Source organism: Clarias gariepinus, chromosome 10 (genome assembly GCF_024256425.1).
Source record: "Clarias gariepinus isolate MV-2021 ecotype Netherlands chromosome 10, CGAR_prim_01v2, whole genome shotgun sequence".
Taxonomy (NCBI): domain Eukaryota; kingdom Metazoa; phylum Chordata; class Actinopteri; order Siluriformes; family Clariidae; genus Clarias; species Clarias gariepinus.
The window spans coordinates 14,327,452-14,348,406 of record NC_071109.1 but is presented as its reverse complement, the minus strand read 5'-3'; the positions used below and the strand labels follow the sequence as shown (position 1 = coordinate 14,348,406).

Genomic DNA, 20,955 nt, shown 5'->3' with positions numbered 1-20,955 from the left:
CAGACAAATTATGTAACATACAGATACCAAAACTGACTAGCACCCCCAAGTGACCAATATTCACGAAACTTAAATTACGGATCAGGCAGTTTGGATATTTAGTTTTTTCTTAAAGTGACAGAGATTTTTGGCAATACTTTTACATATATGGCATTTAGCGGTTGCCATTTTCCAGAGTAACATTTATGGTGAATGTGTCCCAGAGCAGTTGAGGGTTAAGGGCCTTCGTCAAGGGCCCAGCAGTGGGAACTTGGCAGTGCTGGTGTTGAAGACCGGCCCTTCTGATTAGCAGTCAAACATCAAATGTAAAATATAAAAGGTCTTTGTGCAAAACGTCTGCCATTACTTTATGATGTTAAGTTTTGAAATGGCATAAAATTGCCTGAAAAACCTATTCTGATTTTTTTTGTGTATGATTAGGACATAAAGTAGGGCTTATTTTAAACTTGGAACACAATTAGTTATCATGTTAATATACTTGATCATTTGAGAAAATGATAAACTTGCTATTCCGTAACATGAAGGAACGCAAATAACACAAAGCCCCAAGGGTTATGCGCTTCGTAAAAGACACATGTTTGCAGTGAGAGGAATAAAAATGTGTTCATCATGGTAATATTCTTTTATACTAATAATTAAAGTTTAAACGTGAGTTCCTCAGGCAAAACGTATAAGGCCACGTCCCCATGTACGTTCCCGAATTCATTGTATTCGTTTCCGTGACATCACACAACCTCTCCCCTGCCTGCAGGAGTATGCTATCATTCTTTAGAAGAGAACCAGTTAATCTGCTCGAGACGAACGGCTGAACAAGATGGCGGATTGAGTGGGTTGCGCTCTTGGGAAAAAAGTAGCGTCTACAATTTGTTAATATTACAACAGACAAAGTTAATTCGTTTGTGTATGCGTTTCACTGTAAGATAAGGTTAAAAGTGTAAAATTGCCCCTCTAATTGAGGTGGTTTAGAGAAAGCGTCGAACACGGGTCCGTACAGCGTCCTTCCTATGTAAGAGGTTAGCTAGATTGTTTTCGGCGTTGTAACAGCGCTGCTGGAAAATTGATCACTAAGCTGGATATATATAGGAAAACACGTAAGGGCGAGCAACTATATATGATCATAATTATGAAATATTCATCTTCGTGAGAGACGATAGGCTTTTAGTGTGCGTTCTAGCGAGCGTTCTTCAAAAGATCGGATTCGGACAAGAGAAAAGAACCGAAAGGTAGTTAGCTACTAGTAGATCAAAGAGACGCAGATATCCCGTTTTAAAACGCCATCATTGAATAGTTTCTACGAAGCACAAAAGTCATGGCGAGTAGCAGCGGTTCTAAAGCCGAATTTATTGTCGGTGGAAAATACAAGCTTGTCCGGAAAATTGGATCTGGATCATTTGGTGACATTTATTTGGCAATCAACATCACAAATGGAGAGGTAAGGTTAAAGTCCATCAGCGAACAGTGCTAATAATATAAATTCCATATATCATTTGTAAACATGGAATCAAACTGAAATCCCGATGTTTGTGCTGACTCACTTTCATAACTCGATAGCTAAGCTATACGTAATTTTAATTAAATATTTGTACATAAATCGCCCCTTCATGTTTCCAATGTTGTTTTCTATCAAACAATGAAGGAAGTAACTGAATAGGATATAAGCTCCGTCTACCAAAGGTTCTTCAGTACTCTTAAAATGTATACTTCGCCCTATATTTATTTAGGAGGTCGCTGTAAAACTGGAGTCGCAGAAAGCAAGACACCCTCAGCTTCTGTATGAAAGCAAGCTGTATAAAATACTTCAAGGGGGAGTTGGCATTCCACACATCAGGTAAGATATAATTTAATATAAAATAATGCGGCACATGTTCAAATGACAAAGTCTACATCTGCGCCAGTTGCAAATGGCCGCCCTTCTTTTGTTGTTTGTTCAACATGTCCTCCCTTTCGGATAGAAAATGGCGGCTGAAGGCGGTCGAAAGCTAGTTTCCGGATATAGTAATGGTGTTTGTCACAGTGTCTGGTATGTTCACTGTGTTGCGAGTGTGTGCACTTTTTATAGACTGGTAAATATTTAAATAAATAATTATAAATGTCTGTGTGACGCTCCACAAATGTAATTGGCTAAACATTGGTCTTCATATTTTGCAGCTAGCCAAGAGGTCTTACAAAATGTGTATGTGCTATTGAAAATAATGACAATACAAGCACACACACACACACAATTTTGGGTTAGATATGTATTATTATTATTATTATTATTTCCTTCAAACTGACACCCATACTGGTGTAGATTTTTTTAATTTGTTTTTTAAATACTGATATGACATGTTGTAGATTAAAAGCATACAGTAAGAGAGAAGGTTTTTAAGGATAAGGCAGAATATAACGTTATTATTGTGGAATATGAAGGAACACATAACAAACAAGCTTGTGTACAAGTATTTGTCCAAAATGTCATCCACTACAAGTAAAACTACCTCTCAAAAGTTTTAGTCTTAAAGTACATGCTCTACAATGTACTTTAAGTACAAAAGTACAAGATCTCCAAGTTAACTGATTTGTTTATCTAGCTGAGTTGCTTCTAAACAATACTTAAAAGTACTTTAAACACATTTAAAAATAATCCTGTCGATAACATTAATATGCAAATCTAGGAAAGATTGATTTCCATTAAGATTTGCCATTAATTAAACAAATTGTGGTAAGCATTTTTAGCCTCATTACTCTGGTATAGCTTATCCTACTAGTTGCTATCATTGCTGTCCTATATAGTGCATGCGTTCTACGCAATTAAACATGGGTATACTGCAAGCATACAGAATTTTTATTATTCTATGAGGTTAATAGTGATGGGCCGTTCATGAACGATTCGTTCTTTTTAAACAATTCTTTAACATGACTCAGAAGAACGAGTAGCTTCTAAGTGATTCATACATTTTCTACTGGGCGCGCATGCGCAAATCCTTGCGAAACCTTTGTAGGTTATGTACAGGAAAGAGAATTGAGCGACTCTTCTACTCCGAGTCGTTCGTTCTTTTGTCACACTGTTTATGACAGTTTTATAAGTACCACAATTTTATAAATATCCTGATTGGATATTGTATTTCTTCCTGATTTTGAAAAAAGTTTTAAGTAATTAAGTTACCGCGTAAAAAAACAAGGACAGCATTGAACAATGCAAACTAACGTAAGAGGTTAACATTCGACTTAAAAAAAGCAATATTTTTACCGAATAGCATATATTATCAGTCTTTTACCATAATTATTTCTAAACAAACAGCGAACAATTCACTTCTACCATTTGAGATGAAAATGTGTAAATAGTTCAGAGTGCACTTCCTGTAGAATTATAAAGAAATGGTGACTGTTATGTCCCCAAATACCTCAAGTGACCAGTGTTTTAAGGCTTATGTAAGCATGGGGGTTTGTGAATAATTCGTCCACTGAGTTGGGGGGGTGGGGACAGATAAAACAGATAAAGGCAAACAAGATCAACAATGTAGTGCACTTCCACATTTTTTTGAAAACAAGTAATAAATAAAATATAAATTAAATAAAATTAATAAATTATAAAAAATAAATTATCAATGGTGTCGATGGCAAAGCATAACGCTTGTCCAGAGTATTTATCATTTTCCTGAATCCTTCGTTCACAACTGTGCTAATAGGGCACATGTCTTTGGCTAAAAAGTATGCAACGGCATGTTATTTTTTTTCTGCCTTTCTGAGCTGGATGGATACGGAGTTGCACTGAAGAGCGTGTCTTGTTCTGTGGAGGATGTTGTGGGGGTTGTTCATCGTTCTTTCTGTTTCTTTATTAGTTGGTCATATATCGGTCTGTGTTTAAATTTTAAATGGATAAAAAGATTTGTGGTGTTACCAACCGGTGCCGATACAACCGCGTAGCAAATCTTGCACTTAATGTTTTTGATCCTTGTCCGCTTCTTCGAATCCAAACTGTTCCCAATCAACAGAATTGCTTCTACCTTTTTTGTTAACCAAAGACTTCTGTCTCTTTTTCTGCCATCTTCACTCGCGTTGATTTTTAAATGCGATTAGATACCACATACACAACTTCTTTGCTGACAGTATAGAGTAAGAGAGTTCAGACTTCTGGAAGGGCGAAAGTGCGGATGTGCACGCGCGTCAGAACACAGGTCAAAATAACTAATATTTTTTTCCGATTACACCATTTTTGTGATCGTTGAGACCCGAAATCGAAATTTAATGAATTGCAGAGCCCTAAGTTTCCATCATTAAACAGATCCTTGCACTGAGTTACTATGCTAGTTAGCCAGATCCAGTATGATCTTCTCATATGTGTGCCCTTTCGGGAGGTTTGAAAAGAAAGCCAGAAGAATCTGTGACCCACAGACCCAAGCTGTGAGCTCCATTATCAAGATAACTGTCGATCATTTTGGGACGCTAACCAATCTTCTATTTTCATCAAATCTTCACCTAATATCTCGTGTAGATTAGTCATGATGTGAGTGAAAGTGTCAATGCATATGTTTAAAGTAGAAAAATCTAAAAGAAAAAGTAGAAAAATTGTGCCTTCAGCTAAAAAAAGTAACAAGTCTCTTTTTAAAAGAAAAGGGTTTTTCCATAAAGGATCAGAAATACTACTTTAAAGTACAGATACACAGAAAATATTTGAGTATGATAAGAGTGTTTGTGCTTGAATTGCCATATCTGATAAAAAAGTCTCTCCTCTTCACTATATAACTTCTCTTGGATTAGTGCAGACTTGAACCTTGATAGTTTGGTTTTAGTCATAACCCTAATGCAAGACTCTGGAGAAAATTATCAATTAACCTATTGCTTTCTCCGTGGGTTTTTGTGGTTTTCTTAGTTTTTTGCCATTGATCCTGTCGTTTTTTTTTTTTTTTTTTTTTTTTCCAGTTAATGTTAAATAACCTTATGTCTGTTCCTATGCCATGCGTCAGTCTCTTCATTTTTGCAGTTAAGATAATGGAACTTAAGTCTCCTGGCGCAAAAACACTGCAATGTGCAGAAATGTGTACAATATACCAGAGCTAAAAGCACAAAACTGTCTGTTATATTTGTATACTTGAGCAGAAAAAAGTTTTTTTTTTATTTGGTTGAACTGTATGTACATGTGCATGAACATCGGTACATGTTTTTGACAAGATTTAAGACAAATGTGACAATGTGCTTTTTTTTTTTTTCACTTGTGTTTTAATTTTTTCCCGATTTTCTCCCTAATTAAGTCGTTGCCAATTCCTCCTCGTCAATAGGGGGCTCCCACATTAAGGCTACTACTACCATTTAGCCGGGAGGGCAGTAGACTATCACGTGTTTCCTCTAAACTGCGTGACGCCAGCCGACCGCATCTTTTCGAATTGCTTGATCACGCACCGTTGGGGGCGGAGTAACACACTCTGAGGAAAGCGCTAGCCGCTTCTTCCGCGTGCGCAAGCTCGCAGACGCCGCTGAGTGGCTATAGAGCCGTGATTAATGTGGGAACACAAAGTACCCCTCATCCCTCCCCTCTGAGAGAGCTCAGCCAATCAGCTCTCTCTGAACCTCCGGCTTTGAGAGATAACAGCACTGGGAACCGAACCAGCGATCTCCGGGTGATAGGGCGAGCACTTTACCACTGCGTCACTCGGGGGGCCCTGTGTGTTTTAATTTTGATGCAATGCCAAACACAGCCTGCAATATTGCACTCTCAAATTAATGTGCAAGTAGCTGTTTGGTTTGCATGTGCAGTCATAATTCTTGCAGGTGTATCCTATTTGCACAATTTACCATTTTGTGGGTTTTGGCATAATTCTAGCATCATACTTTTGTTCTTTTGGTGGAGCATGTATTTTCAGTGTCAGATCATATTCGTTTTACTGTAGGAAGGCAAAATTGTGATTAAAATTTTATTAATTGTACATCCATGTCTATGTGCACTGGTGTGCAGTCATGATGGAAAAGGAAGGGGCCACCCCCAAACTGTTGCACAAAGTTGGAAGAATGAAATTGTCCTAATGTCTTGGTATGCTAAAGCATTAGGAGTGGCCCGAGCCCAACTCTTGAAAAACAACTCGACATCGTAATCCCCACTCCACCAAACATGCGTATGTCAGACAAGTACCGTATTCCTGGCAACCGCCAAACCCAGACTCGTCCATCGGATTGCCAGTCAGAGATTCATCACTCCAAAGTACTCTAGAGTCCAGTGGCGGCATGCTTTACGCCACTGCATCCGATGCTTTGCATTGCACTTAATGTAATCTTTGGATGCGGCTGCATGGCCATAAGAACCCATTTCATGTAGCTTTCATTGCATTATTCTTGAGCTAATCTGAAGGCCACATGAAGTTGGAGGTCTGTAGGTATTGACTCTGCAGGTCTGTAGGTATTGACTCTGCAGGTCTGTAGGTATTGACTCTGCAGGTCTGTAGGTATTGACTCTGCAGGTCTGTAGGTATTGACTCTGCAGAAAGTTGACAACCTCTGTGCAGACCAGGGTCACCAGTCTTAGCATCTGGTGACCCTGGTCTGCTATTTTACATGGCCTACCACTTCGCTGCTGACTTGCTGTTATTCCCGATCGCTTCCACTTTGTCATAACACCGCTGGCAGTTGACTGTGGAATACTTGGTAGTGTGGAAATTTAACGACTGTTAAATTTCAGGTGAATAGACAGGTGGCACCCTAACACGGTACAATGTTGTAATTTACTGTGCTCCTGAGAGCGACCCCTTGTTTTACAAATGTTTGTAAAAATGTAAATTTTGTAATACCAAATTTATTCCTATTTATAGTACATTATATGTTGCCATGATGTTATCTTTATCTTATTATTATGATAATGTTAATATAATATACATACTATTTTTCTTTTCCTAAAGTGTACAAACACAAGGTAGTATCAAAAATGATCTACGCTCCAGTTATATTAAACCTTCTCTTGGTCGCATTGTCTTATCAGTGCTTATCATCTGGTGCAAAGCGTTTGGATATCTGCAAACTAAATTATTCTGATAGTCTTAGAAAGGTGAAACTTTCTTAAAGGGGTCATACAGCACTACATGCACTATTTTAAGCTGTTTGGACTAAACTGTGTGTTAGGAGAGTGCGTACACAACCACTCTACGATGATAAAGAGCCGCACAGTGGTTTTCTTTTCGTTTATTACAGTAACATCCCCCTTCTGAAATCAGGCCAATCGCAAAAGCCTTGCCTTGTGACGCCACATCACAAGAGGGCGTTCCTACACAAGTTGATTGACACTGGTGTTTTAGCAAAGACCCGCCCCGAGAGAGAAGAAGCTGTCGGCCATTGTTTTTTCGCCGCTGGAGCAAAATGACGCCTAAGCGAGTGTTGTGTACAGTTGTTGGGTGTAATAGCGAACACAGCAGTCGTCATTCACTACCTAGGGTTAGTGACCTAGGGTACCTACCTAGGGTTAGGTATCTGAGCCACTGAGGACGCAGTGGCTGAATTTAGTTTTTAAAGCTAACGTCCCCGCCGATTTACCTAAATGCGTTCATGTTTGCGATAATCATTTTTCACCAGACTGCCTTATAAATGCCGGTCAATATAAAGCAGGTTTTACTAGGAAGCTGCTCCTAAAAATCGGATCTGTACTAACGCTTCGTGTTCCTGCTTCATCTTCACCAGGCTCGGTGAGTGTAATTTATTTTACTATAAGTCTTTGCAGATCGCCTTTTCAAATAATCACGATGAATGCGGAGTGTAAGTTAACTTATACTTTCATAGAACATGGTTATGGCTTCTTCTCTGTGTACATATCCCTAATCGCCCGTTTATAATAAACAATGCATTGAGGTGATTGTCTAGTTGTAAACTGTGTACGTAGTCGGAAAACTATATTATGCTTACCTTTGTTACGTTAGATGGTTTATAACGATGTCTGCCGAAGATTAAGAAGTCATGTAAACACATCAGTAAACACATCGCGTCCGTATCTCTCTCGGTAAGTTTCTCCGCTTTTCTTGTTGTTGCTCGCGGCAGCGCAACAGCCCGTTAATTCATGCACATGCAGTGATGAGAAAGACAAACGGGTCGATGCATGTCCATTCTTTTAATTTCTGCATTGTCAGGCGATATTACAAACTTCCGCGTAGGTTCCGTACTTAAATCAAACCAAAAACGACTGAAGAAAACAGGCTCGGGCTCTATAATCCATAGTTTTCCAGTTTGGACTGCATTACCCACAAAGCACTGCGTTGTGACTACACTTCCGTCGCTATACCCGACGTGTCACGCCCCACAGAACGGGGGGGGCGGGCTCAGCAGAGGTCATGAGCATTTAAATTAGCATGTACTGAAACAGGTTGCTGAGAACAGACCTAGCTTTTACCAGGTAAAAGTAGTGTTTTTTTTACACAATCCTTTTGAATTTTTAATTAACGTATAATACAAACTTTTCATTAGGACCCTAAAGATCATATTAAAATTTAATGAAAAATATAATGTGTAGGACCTTTAAAGAGAATCAGCACTGGTGACGAGATTTGGATTTGACTGAGTCTGAGAGTAAATGGCAGAGTATGAAAATTCCTCACTCACTGACCAAAAAATAAAAATTAATTCAGAAGTAGACCATCAGCTGAAAAATCGATGCTTACAGTTCTCTGAGATTCTCAAGGATCAGTATTGCAACATTATCAGGAAGAAGGTTTGACAGTCAACCACTTCGCAGCTGACTTGCTTGTCCCAGTGAGATACCTAATGAAGAGCTTAAGCCTAAACTTTGGATTAAATGCAGAAGACTGCTATCCAAGCCTTTTGTAATCTTGCATGACTATGTACTTCTGCCCACACAGTCCACACTCTGTTGGGCTGTTGAGCATTGTCCTTGTATTGCCCCTATAAACATACACAAGGCATAATTGAAACAGGACATGTGGAGACAATTAAATGGCTCTGTTGCTGAAAGAGTAACCCAAAGCAGTTCCATATGTTCTCTAAAATAGTGTATGCATCTGCGAATGTGAGAGCGAGTGGCAAAATTCACAATTTTTATTTCCTAAGATAGAAATGATCACTGTGAGGTCAGAAAATGTTTTAAAGATAGATAAAGCACATATAATTGCTTGACAATGCTATAAATGTAAGGTTAGTGTAATAACCTGCAGCTTGTTGAAGCGGTGTAGGTCTGAGCCACATGCTCTCATACTGTTTTTAAACGCCTGGCTGGTTCATGACAGGACCCAGACCGATTCCTAAGGGGTCTCTTCCCAACCCCCGCTTAGAACGTGATACCATGTGATGATGCAATGAATGCAGCCCTTCCTCCTTAACAACCAGTTGTGCTGGGCTAGAAAGCTGGTTGCAGTGTTGTACTTTTCCACCTGCTTCAGTCAACTACAGTGTCAGTGGCTAAGTAACAGCCTTTTAATTATGCTTTAACCTGTATAATCAGGTTACCTTCTGAATGCATTAAAGGTTTAGGAGCATTAAGGCCTTGTTCACACAGGCGTTAAATTTTTGGATAAACGAACGCTTTCTAAACGTTTGTTGCGTTTTGTAGTAGCACTCGATTGACTTTTACACTGGCGTTCATTTGCCTCTGTCTAACGCCAGCCTGTAGCCCAAATTGTAGTTTGTGTGTTAACCTGTGGCAGTGTCTGGAACTGGATCTGAAACCCCTTGTCATTTTATTTAAGCGTGCCTCATTTTAATACGGACTATTTTGTTATATTTGACATTAATCTTCTTGTTTTAAAAATTCTTGTAATACAGCGACGCACGGAGAGAAAAATTGCCACCGCTACTGGGTTCACCCTCTGACTGCACACCGTCTGGTTAAAAGAAGTTATTTTTTTGTGGTTTATGAAGAAATGCGAAAATTTCCGCGCAAGTATTTTAATTACTGTCGGATGTCAGTTTCCAATTTTGATTCTGCTGTAGCTGGTGCTGGATCAACTTCCTCCGACATTTTATTTGGCTTTTTTTCGCATTTCCCTATGTATAGCATGTAGAATCAGGGGATATATCCAGTCCTCCGAAGCGTAAAATGTAAAAAAATATTTTTTTTGTGAAGAAAATGCAATAAAGGCCATCTTCCTTGCGTTCGTTGGGATTTGAACGCAAGAGAAAGCTGCATGCACCCTTTTTTCGACTCCGTATAAACGCACGGCCGGACAAACGCACGTCACCAAAGCCCGTGTGAACGCTTGATCTGCGCTCACCAGATGCTGCGAACGCCAGAAAATCGTTCGATTTTAACGCCCGTGTGAACAAGGCCTAAGAGTTTCTATGTTGGCTTTTACACAGCTTTTCACAATGTATTGATGGGGACACAATTTTAGATGTTTCCCGGTTTATGTTTTGGTGCAATCGCTTTCTGCAAATGCATATATCGCAGTTTTGTCACCTCATATTGTATTTACACAGAATGTTGGCTGTATACTGTTTTATTGCACGTCTTTATATTGCACTAGGAGAGTGGGTTGTCTGTGTGCTCTTTCTCCCTATAGAGAAGGCTATATGGTTCATTAGCAATTTCTTAGTTTTCTATATTTTGAAATAAACAACCACTTTTCTTATGAAAGCAACAACGTCATAGTGGTAAATCTGTGCATGTTTTCCCAAACTTGATAAATTTTGTTTACTTTTCGTTCACAGGCGTTGACTATGTATCTTTAGCGGCCATATTTCCTGAGTTATTTTGAAGAAATTACTTCGTTTCATTTGATGTGAAGCCATGTCCTTCGAGTTTGATATCCCCACTCATAGAATGCTTCTGTCCAGTCAACAAACACTCATAATCACCTCTTAAAAACAACAAAGAAATTAGGAATCTTAGATTTTTTCAAATTTTTATGTATCTTATAATACAATACCATTATTCTAGTGAATATTTTTTAGGATAGCTACTAAATCTATTGTTCCTCTCAAAAAAAGAGCTTTAGGAATTCTACAGCTGTAGCTACCAGTTTTGACTCTCTTAGCTGAGAAGCAACCGCACACGTAAATGGTTTCAGAATGCGTTATATTTTATATTCTCTTTTATGTATGTTTGTGTATGTTGGTATGTCCTCTCTATGTAGATACAAGTTAGTACAAGAGTCAGTAATGAGGAAAGAGCAATTGTCTGACAATACATGTTCTTAAGCAGTCAAGCACTTTCAGCAAGAAAAAAAAAATCTGTCATCTTAAAAAGTGTCACTTTGACTCATTAAAAATTACATTGACTTCTTAATTTCTTCTTTATATCTGAATTATTCGTGTTTTTATAACTACGAAGGTAACTAGCTCTTTAACACAAGCCTCCAAATCGCTTCAATACTAGTGAGTGTGTGACAATTGGTTGTACGCTCTGGCGCACTAGATTTTCATTTAACACTATTTAGGGTTCAACCCTGGAACCTGGAAGTTTATAAAAATGATTTTCTAAAGTATAATTGCGGTTCTTCAAAGTAGCTACCTTTTGCGTTGGTGACAGCTTTGCACACACTTGGCATTCTCTCAGTCAGTCTCATGAAGTTAATCACTTAGAAAGGTTTTCCAACAATCTTGATAGAGTTTTTGGAGGTACATGTTGGCTGGTTTTCATACACTTTCTGGTTCAACTAATCCCAAACAATCCCCATTGAATTTATATCAGGTGATTTTTGGACAGTTCCCTCTTGTGCTACTGCTCCTTTAGCTGAGCATTTTACTTCCATGAGAGTGGTTTACTGAAAGGCAGTAAATCCAATGGATGCCAGCTGCTGTTAAAAGAATAACAAAGCATTGGCCAAGAACCAACAACGGAAAAAAAAAAAAAACCTGTTTACACAGAAGTCTTGTCGGTGTGCGTCAACCAGGGAGGCTTTAGTCATGAAAAGGTGCATTTGGGTTTTCAGGAGTTATGTAGAATTAAAGTTGTAATTGCTTTTTAAACACACAAAACTTGCCCCTAAAGAAATGTCACTCAATATTGCACAATCTTGAACCTATATACAGTCAAGCCCGAAATATACATACCCCTGGCAAATTTTGACTTGGTTATTTTTATTCAACCAGCAAGTTCTTTCTTGATTAGAAATGGCATTGGTGTCTCCCAGCAAATAATAAGACGATGTGCATCACGGTGTAAAAAAAAAATGTAACTCGTCTTTTATTTACATTTGAACAAAATGTGGCATGTCCAAAATTATTCATACCCTTCTAAATAATCAAAAGAAAAGCCTTTAAGGCCAGTTGCACTTACCTCACACAGCATGAAGGTCTTTTACCCCTTTTCCACTGCTCTGGTTCCCGTGCCGGTTCCCAATTTTGGATCCAGTGCCGTGCTTTTCCACAGAAAAAAATTGATGCTGGTGCCCTAAAATAAGCACCGAACCAGCCCCTAAACTCTGTTGGTCTAGCGAGAACCAGTGACGTCACAAGCGGTGGGCGGAGTTATAGGGAGCGTTAAAAAAAAATGGCCAAAGTCTGTTAATGTGGAGCGCGGACGAAACAAGCACTTTTGGCATTTTGGACATTCACCGAGATTCAGCAGAAATTGAAAAGTGCTTTAAGGGAAAAAAAAGTGTATGAGGAAATAAGAGAAGAACAAATAGTCATAGGCTTCACACGAACAACCGACCAAATAGTGAATAAGCTAAAAAAAAAAACTGAAGAAAGACTTTCAGAGGTTATAACACGTCGAATAAGCTGCCTATGGATACTGGAATACATTTTCATACTAGGCGGAGAATAACCAGTAAACTGACTTTGGCCATGGTCATTTCTGTTTACTGGGCGTGGCCTGTGACGTATTATCAGGCAGCTCCTGCAGAGCTCCTGTCTAGTGTAAATGCGGGCCGGCACCTGGCACCAGTCTAGTGGAAATTAGGTATTTTTAAGAGGCTGGTCCTGGACACTCTCCGCCCCCTATTGTGGCCAGCGCAAGAGTGCCTTCAGTTCGCCTACCAGGCCAAGATTGGAGTGGATGACGCCATCATTTATCTGTTACACCGTGCCTACAGCCATCTTGACAAGTTGAGTGCATCCCTGAGGATTACATCCTTCGACTTCTCCAGTGCCTTTAATACTATTCAGCCAGCCCGCTGGGGAGCAAACTGTCTGCTATGCAGGTTCATGCTCCCTTAGTTGCGTGGATTATGGACTACCTGACTGATAGGCCACAGTACGTACGGCTACAGGGAAGTAAGTCTGACACTGTACTGTGTAGCACTGGAGCACCTCAGGGAACTGTTCTGTCAACGTGGGGATGACCTGGAATACAGGATGGCTGTGGACAGGTTTGTGGACTGGTGTGAGCTGAATCTGCTGAAGCTCAACATCCAAAAGACCAAAAAACTGGTGGTGGACTTGCGAAGATCACAAGATCAGGATTACAAATACTTGGGTGTGCACATTGACAATAAGCTGGACTAGTCCAAGAACTCTCTGGTCACATACAAGAGGGGTCAAAGTTGGCTGTACTTCCTACGTAGACTCCGATCTTTTGGAGTCTGTAACACCATGTTGCGGATGTTCTATGAGTCTGTAGTGGCCAGTGCCATTTTCTATTCTGTGGTGTGCTGGAGTGGTAACATGAAAGTTTCAGATATGAAGAGATTTAACAAACTGATCAGGAAAGCTGGCTCTGTGGTGGATGAGGAACTGGACAACATGGAAACTGAGGCTGAAAGGAGAACATTGTCGAGACTTCGATCATGGACAATGTAGATCACCCACTCCACAATGTGGACGCAGTAGTTTTTCACTCAGCTGCGGGACTTACAGATAGATAGATATTGTGTGTAGCATAGTCTATATATTATATTGTGGTTTTCTTTTTACGGATTTTATTCAGATCTTATTTAGATTTATTCTATTTTATTTACTTTTATTTAATATTGTCAATAAAGTTTTCTAAGTCTGATTATTGGCCATTACAGCAATCAAATGCTTCATATAATTGCTGACCAGCTTTTTGCATGTCTCCACTGGTATTTTTGCCCATCCATCTTTGGCAAGGAGCTCCAACTCTTTCAGGTTATAGGGTGTCCTTGCCATCAACCTGACCTTTAGCCCTCTCCACAGATTCTTATTTGATTTTAAGTTAGAATTTCTGGCTGGGCCACTGCAAAACGTTAATGTTTTTGTCTGCTAACCTTTTCTTTACCACTCTTGCTGTGTGTTTTGGGTCGTTGTGTTCTGGGTCGCAGAAATGTCCACTGGTGCCTAAGGCAAGTTTCTCTTAAGGCTGCCTGGAGTTGTTAAGAACTTAGATGTATTGCTCCTTTTACATGGTGCTGTTTACTGTGATTAGGTTCCCTGATTCACCAGATAAACACCCGCAAAACAATAGGTTCCCACCACAATGTCTGACAGTGTTCAGGGATGGTGTTCTTAGGATTGAAGGCTTCTCCTTTTTTACGCCAAATGAAGGCTACATTATTGTGGCCAAACAATTAAATTTGTATTTCATCATAAAACAAAAGATCAGAAGTCTTCTTTGTCCAGATGAGCATTTGCAAAGGCCAAGCAGGCTTTTGTGTGCCTTATCTGGAAAAGTAGTGTCTTTCTTGGCCTGCGTCCGTGGAACCCAGCGGTGTGCAGTGTCCGTTGAACTGTCTGCCTTAAAATGTTGCCACCAGCAGAGCCCAGATTCATCTGAATGGACTTGGTAGTGATTCTTGGATTTTTTTATTTATTTTTTGTTAACCTCTTACTGTCCTCCTAGCCAGCACAGGTGTCACTTTTGGCTTCTGACCATGTCCTCTGAGATTTTTCACAGTGCAGAATGTCTCATATTTTTTAATAATACTTTGCACTGTAGTCACTCCAACTTCAAAACATTTAGATATCGTCTTATCATCCTACAAATGAACAGCAAAGAGCTTGTTTTTCACCATTTGAGTTGATTAAAACAGCTTTTCCCAATGAATCAGGGTTATTAGGATTTAAAACAGCTTGGACTATTTGAAATGCTATGGAACTTCAAATTCAAATAAATTTAAATTCAACTTTGGATCTTTGGATTTTTCCATAGACTCTGACAGTTTGCAAAGGGTATGAATAATTTTGGATATGCCACTTTTTGTTTAAATGTGAATAAAAGTTGACAAATATATTTTTTTCTCACTCTTATTCTTCTTGTACATCATATTCTTATTCACTATCTTTTGGGAAAAGCCCGTTTCATTTCTGTTTAAAAAAACTTGCTGGTTGAAAAGAAGTAACTTTGTTAGAATTTGCCAGGTGTATAAATAATTTCTGGCTTGTCGTGGATATTTATTTATTAAAATGCAGTACTGCAAAAATGGCTAAAATGCTTTGGTTTTTAAAGACTATGTGCTCTGAAAAAACACTGCCGTCTTTGAATACCAAAGAGTGTTTAGTACTTCATGTTTTTTTTTTTCTTACACTTCACGTATGGGTAGATGGAGGGAAGCGTTCGTATGTGGGATCTTTAAAATGTGAAATTAATAGAGATCTTGTGTTTAAAGGTAATGTATTTGTTGTATATCGTACACTACTTTTGTACCAGCAGGGAATGCCGGACCGTCCCGCTTGCTAGCGTTGGACACATTGCTGCATACTTCACGCTCATTGGTCACACTCGCACAGTGTAGAATTCAGTCGTAGAACTTGATTGCTTCTCTCATGTCCTCCTCATTTACGGTATTGTGATGTCTAACATGAAGTCAGACCTAAACAGTTGAATCAGTTTACTTAGTGGGGTTGTAGTAGTGTGCCTTTTTTTTTTTGCTTGAACTGTAACTCTTGCGCTTTTAAATTGTGTTTCTGTACTCTCTGCTGCACGTGCTCAATAGCACAATGCTGCGATATTCCAGCCAGTCAGAGGCTAGAGGAGGGACAATACCAGCCAATCAGAAGCTGGAGGTGGGTACATTCTGATGACCTGTTTCTGATTGGCTGCTTTGCATGGTATCTGTGTCCCTCAGTGCTTAAACTAGTGATGGGAAGTTTGAACCATTCTAGTGACTTGGTTCTTTAAATCTCGTTTATCAAAATGAACAAATCTTTTTTTGAGGCATTTAGTTAATTTTGTTCTTAAAAATAATCAGAAATAAAAATGTTGCATTTTCAATAAAAAAGACCCCCAATACATACACTAATTTTGGCTATAGTTCTAGTATTAAATATTAAATAAATATATATTGCAATGCAGATAAGGACATATTATAATAAACAGAATAGTTCACCATCATATTTTCCAATCGTTTTTTTGAGTCTATTGCACTGCATAGCGTTTGAGAGTCACGTGACAAAGGAACGAATGACTCGTGGCTTAAAGACTCATTGAGGACAACTGTTCTGTTTTCCTGTGTACTGCATTGCAAAGCGTCTATGGGAGGCACATGACTAAAGAACGAACGACTCTGAGTAGAAGAGTCATTGAGAAAGAATAGCTCAATTCTGTTTCCTGTACATAACCTACGGGTTTTGCGATGATTTGCGCATGCGTGCCCAGTAGAAAATGAACGAATCACTCTCCGAGACTACTCGTTCTTCTGAGTCACGTTAAAGATTCGTTCAAAAAGAACGAATCGTTTATGAACGACCCATCACTAGCTCAAACCATAACGTTATCTTGATGTTGCTTTTGTCATCGCATGCGTTAGTTTATCGGTGTTATTTTTGCTAGCAAAAGTTGAATGAATGAATACAGACACACACAATATATATAATTACATTACACAGGCCTGTCTGAACAAAGACAAATGTATAGTTCTAATTTATCTATAACTTACTGTTCGTTAAATAATCATATGTTCAGATTCAGCAATAAAACTTTGGATGACAATCATTTCAATACTGTAAATTAAACATTTCAAGCTATCTAACAAACTGTTACATTTGCCTTATGCTGCTGCTAATAATGCTAAAATAATGATTGGCTGTATTTAAAAATCACAGATGCTGTTTGGTGAATGATAACTATGTTTATTAGTAGAGAAGTACATATCAAAATGATTAGTAAATAGTGTGAAATTAAAGAGTGTCTGTTTAAATAGTCTTAGTCAAAGCATAAGAATGGTCAAAATATAATGTCAATGTCTGTTTTTCAAATTAACTATAAAGGGGTTGGCGATATAACCAAAAGCTTCTATCACGGTAGAAGCAATTCTTTACATTGATAACGATATATTTAAATATAGCAATTTGTATCTGAAAATGCATGAATACAAAATTCAAACAAAGAAACTGTTTACATAATGTAATTTTTTTTTTACTTTGGCCATATTCGTTTGGATGCTTGGATTTCAGATGATAGAAAGGTTTGACGTGTTTCCACCACTTGTTAAAACAGTGCACCTTTTTTCTTTACAATCTCCTTGTTGGTTTTGTCACATGTAAGGAAACTCACTGTTGCTACACCTGATTGAACCAAATATCTGCGCGGCCCAGTGGACAGCGCAGCGCGGCTATCTGGGTAGCGCAGAAATTATCTGGTTTATTTGCGCAGCCCGGTGGATCGCGCACTGTGGACTAAGTTGAGCAGCGCTGCTCGAATCACAAACCTGCGCGACCCACTTTTTTTTTTTTTTTTTTAAACAATTTTTTTTATGTCAGGACTGTTAAATATTGTTTCCGCTTTGCCATGCCTGGAGTAAAATGTATTTTGATAGTCGGTGCGGTCTATTTCTATCAGAGTCGCGCAGGTTTGTAATTCGAGCAACGCTGTGTGATCCACCGGGTCTTCATATTTGGTCTGCCCACACCACCTCAATGGGGTGCCACGGTTTCGTCCCACTTTAGATGTGTTTGGCTTCCCATAGAAGTGAATGTGTATTGCGTGGTTACGTAACGTGCAACGTCACGTGATCTCAACCGCGATTAAGACGATAGACCAAAATCTCTATCGGTTGACAAATTTCTACCGGTTAACCGTGTCTACCGGTATATCGCCCACCCCTAGAACTATAGCCTGTTATATTTTTTATTTTAGCTCTATCAATTATTTGCTTATAGTTTTAGTGTTAGAATGAGACCCTTATGAATGGGCAATATCATTTGAAAATAAATGTTTAAAGTCCCTTATTCGCGTTGCCCTTAAAATGCTGCGAGAGGTTACAGCATCATCTAGGAATCGAAATTGCGTTTTCCAAATGATAGGGCGAGCACTTCACCATTGCGCCACTCATAGGCCCTAAAACATCACTGTTACAGAAAATTCTCATGCTGGGGCCAGTTTGCCAGGTTACATTTTGTGTGTGAGTGTGAGAGCCATGCAGAGAGCGCTTGTTGCCCAGACAACCTGGAAAATCATGCCACCTCCACACGCGCACACTGTGGGTAAATGGCCAGATCTTAAAACACCTATGGCCTAGAAACTAACTGTTTTCATAATCTTGCTATTTCCTTTCTGCCCCTTCTTCACAGTTTCTCTAGGAATTCTGTTGTTGTTGTTGTTGTTGGTATGGACCACTATCATTTCTGTTAGTAGGTGATGGAAACTATTTATGTACAGGTTGAAAGCCCTGATGGCGTCCCTGCTATTTTTATGTAAAACTTAACTTCACCTTGGCGAATAATTTGTGTCATTCTCAGGGTTGTGATTGGAATCTGGAATCCTCGGTGCAGAATGCATTGTTTTTAAATAATTTCCAATAGTTTATTACCCCTAGCAAACAGCATTACTTAGCATTTTCCTAGTTTGCTCATTTTTGGTCTGAGCAGAAAATGGGGCATGGCACATCGAGGTGTTTCAAAAATTCTATCGAATCATGTTTAATATAAAAATTCAGGACCATTGTTGAAGTGGTGATTTTTTTTTTTTATTATTCTATATACTACGAAAGGGATGGTGAAGCTACAAACTAAAGTAAATAAAAAACGATCTTGCCATCACTGGAGTGCCATTGGCTTTGAAGTTAAAGCTTGTTGCATTATTTGCCTCTTGAGTTTCATGTGAAAGAGGGATTGGTGGCTGCAGCGAGTGGACCAAGTCACAGCTTCTCGACTCGCACATGAATCAGAGGAAGTGTACAGAATAATATGTTTATGGTGTTAACATTACTTCCCAATTTATATATAGTTATTGTTCCATTTTATCAGTCCAAATTTGGAGGAAAATGTGGGTAACTTGGAAATGCTATTAGGATAAAAATCTGCAGTTTTCCAAAAAAAAATTTTTTTTTCCCCCAAATTCATTAATTAAGAATTGGGTTAAGAGTGCAGGCCTTAGTCTTTGCCCACCATGCTAGTTGTTCTATTACTATTATAAGCTTTAGCGGTCAAATGAGAAAAACCTCTCTCATTTGACCGCTAAAGAGAAATGACCGCTCATTTGACCGCTAATGAGAAAAAAGTTCTGTAACTCCTATACGGGACCTTTAATTGGCAGACTTTGCAGCCAAGTAGGATCCCTTGGTCGTGGTAGTAAGTTGCCATATTTTTTACTCTGGTGCTCCTAAAAGGCAAAACCTATTTTTAACTTTGTAATTCTTAAACAATCCTACCCATGAACAACAAACTTTGCAGTTGGGTAGAGCGTTGGGCCTGGGGAGAACACCCTGCCCTGGTGTCCCCATGAGCTTGTCACCTTGAGCTGGAGAGAACTCTTCATTCTGCCTTTTCTAACACCACCAAGGGACAAAAGATTTAAACATCTGTAACTCCCACATGGTCAAAAAAGTGTTTTTAATGTTTTGCCCAGGAAAAGCAGTGCATTGTTGCACCCTTACTTTGCAATTTAGCTGGGAATTGTCTGTTTTTGTTTATTTATTTTTCCCCTAATTTCAGCAAAAAGATAGCAGTGCTACTGTTACTTTATTTATTTAGATAGTCTGGGTTGAAAGATGTTTTAAAGGTTTAGAGTTGTTTATCTTTCCAGTGAGCACACTCAGGAAACTAATTTTGAATTGATAACCACCAGTTTTCCATTTATGATGTTAAACATAATATCCATGTTGTTGTATTATTGTACTGTACTCAAGTGTTTTTTTATGATGCCAACATCTTTCAATATCAAAACCATTTCAAATTTTGATACTGTTTAATATTGTCCCTTTTAGATTAAGTGTCGGTAGCCTTCTATAGGGTAGAAAATAATGGTAACTATGTTGAAACCTCTAATTTGAAAGACCGTGAAAACATTCTGATGAAACTAGATTTATCATGATTTAGGACCACATTATATCAATGTTTGTTTGTTTGTAGAAAAATAATGAAACAAATTTTATGCAGGAGCTTGGTGTAGTTGCTAATACCCCCTATCAAACCTACGTGGTTTCGCGTGGTGGCTGTAAGTACGGTTCATCATGATTTACCGCAAGTTTTGTGATTACTTTTTTCATCTTTCCGCGCGAAAAATTAAACGTTTAATTTTTTTGCCGGCACTCGTAAACCTTGCAGAACTTCGTGGGCTGTTAAAAAAAGGAACTTGACTGGCCTGCACCTCAATCTGATAGTACACTTTTGTGATGAATTAGAGCGGAGACAGTGAGCAGGTCTTCTTGTCCAACATCAGTGTCTAAGCTCACAATTGCGCTTTTGTAAGAATGGTCAAAAGTTCACATAAACGCATCCCTAAATCTTGTGAAAAGCCTTCCTGAAGCTGTTCTAGCCGGAAAGGATGGACCAACATCGAATTTAACCCTGTGAATTAAGAATTCGATGTTACTGCAATATTGTGCGTGTACCCTCTTACTGCTTCCACAGGATTTAAGAGGGCAGGTTGTGGCCAGGTTTTGCTTATAATCAAAAAATTTTTTAAAGGTGTGCAGATATCTATAAAGCAGAAGTTTCATCTGAACCATTTTGTATGATCTTTTGTACTGTAGGACACTGAACTCTAAATTGGTTGGAAATAATTTTATAACCCTTTACAGATTGATGTGCAGCAAAAAATTTTCATGTCTTTCTGTTTTGACAAACATTCTATACAGTTGCAAATCTTGCCAGGACATCCCAGCACATTCACCCTAAGATTAGATCATACAGCACTCAGAGAAATAAAAATATCTCGAGCCCTACAGATCTCGCTAAGCATGTTAAATGTTGGTCTATGACTGCACAATT

At 38.8% G+C, this 20,955-nt stretch overlaps 1 protein-coding gene across 4 annotated transcripts in view; it reads left to right on the top strand.

Moving 5' to 3' along the window:
• The first annotated feature begins 767 nt into the window (after nucleotides 1–767).
• csnk1a1 (casein kinase 1, alpha 1) overlaps nucleotides 768–20,955 on the top strand; it is a 68,365-nt gene continuing 48,177 nt past the window's right edge. For 2 of the 4 annotated variants that reach the window (XM_053506249.1, XM_053506248.1), the window contains exons 1-2: nucleotides 768–1,432; nucleotides 1,722–1,828. In XM_053506249.1, the coding sequence (XP_053362224.1) occupies nucleotides 1,310–1,432; nucleotides 1,722–1,828 (230 nt within the window). In that variant the 5' untranslated portion in view covers nucleotides 768–1,309. The remainder of the gene's footprint in view (nucleotides 1,433–1,721; nucleotides 1,829–20,955) is intronic. The other 2 variants (XM_053506247.1, XM_053506250.1) reach the window with 2 other exon arrangements.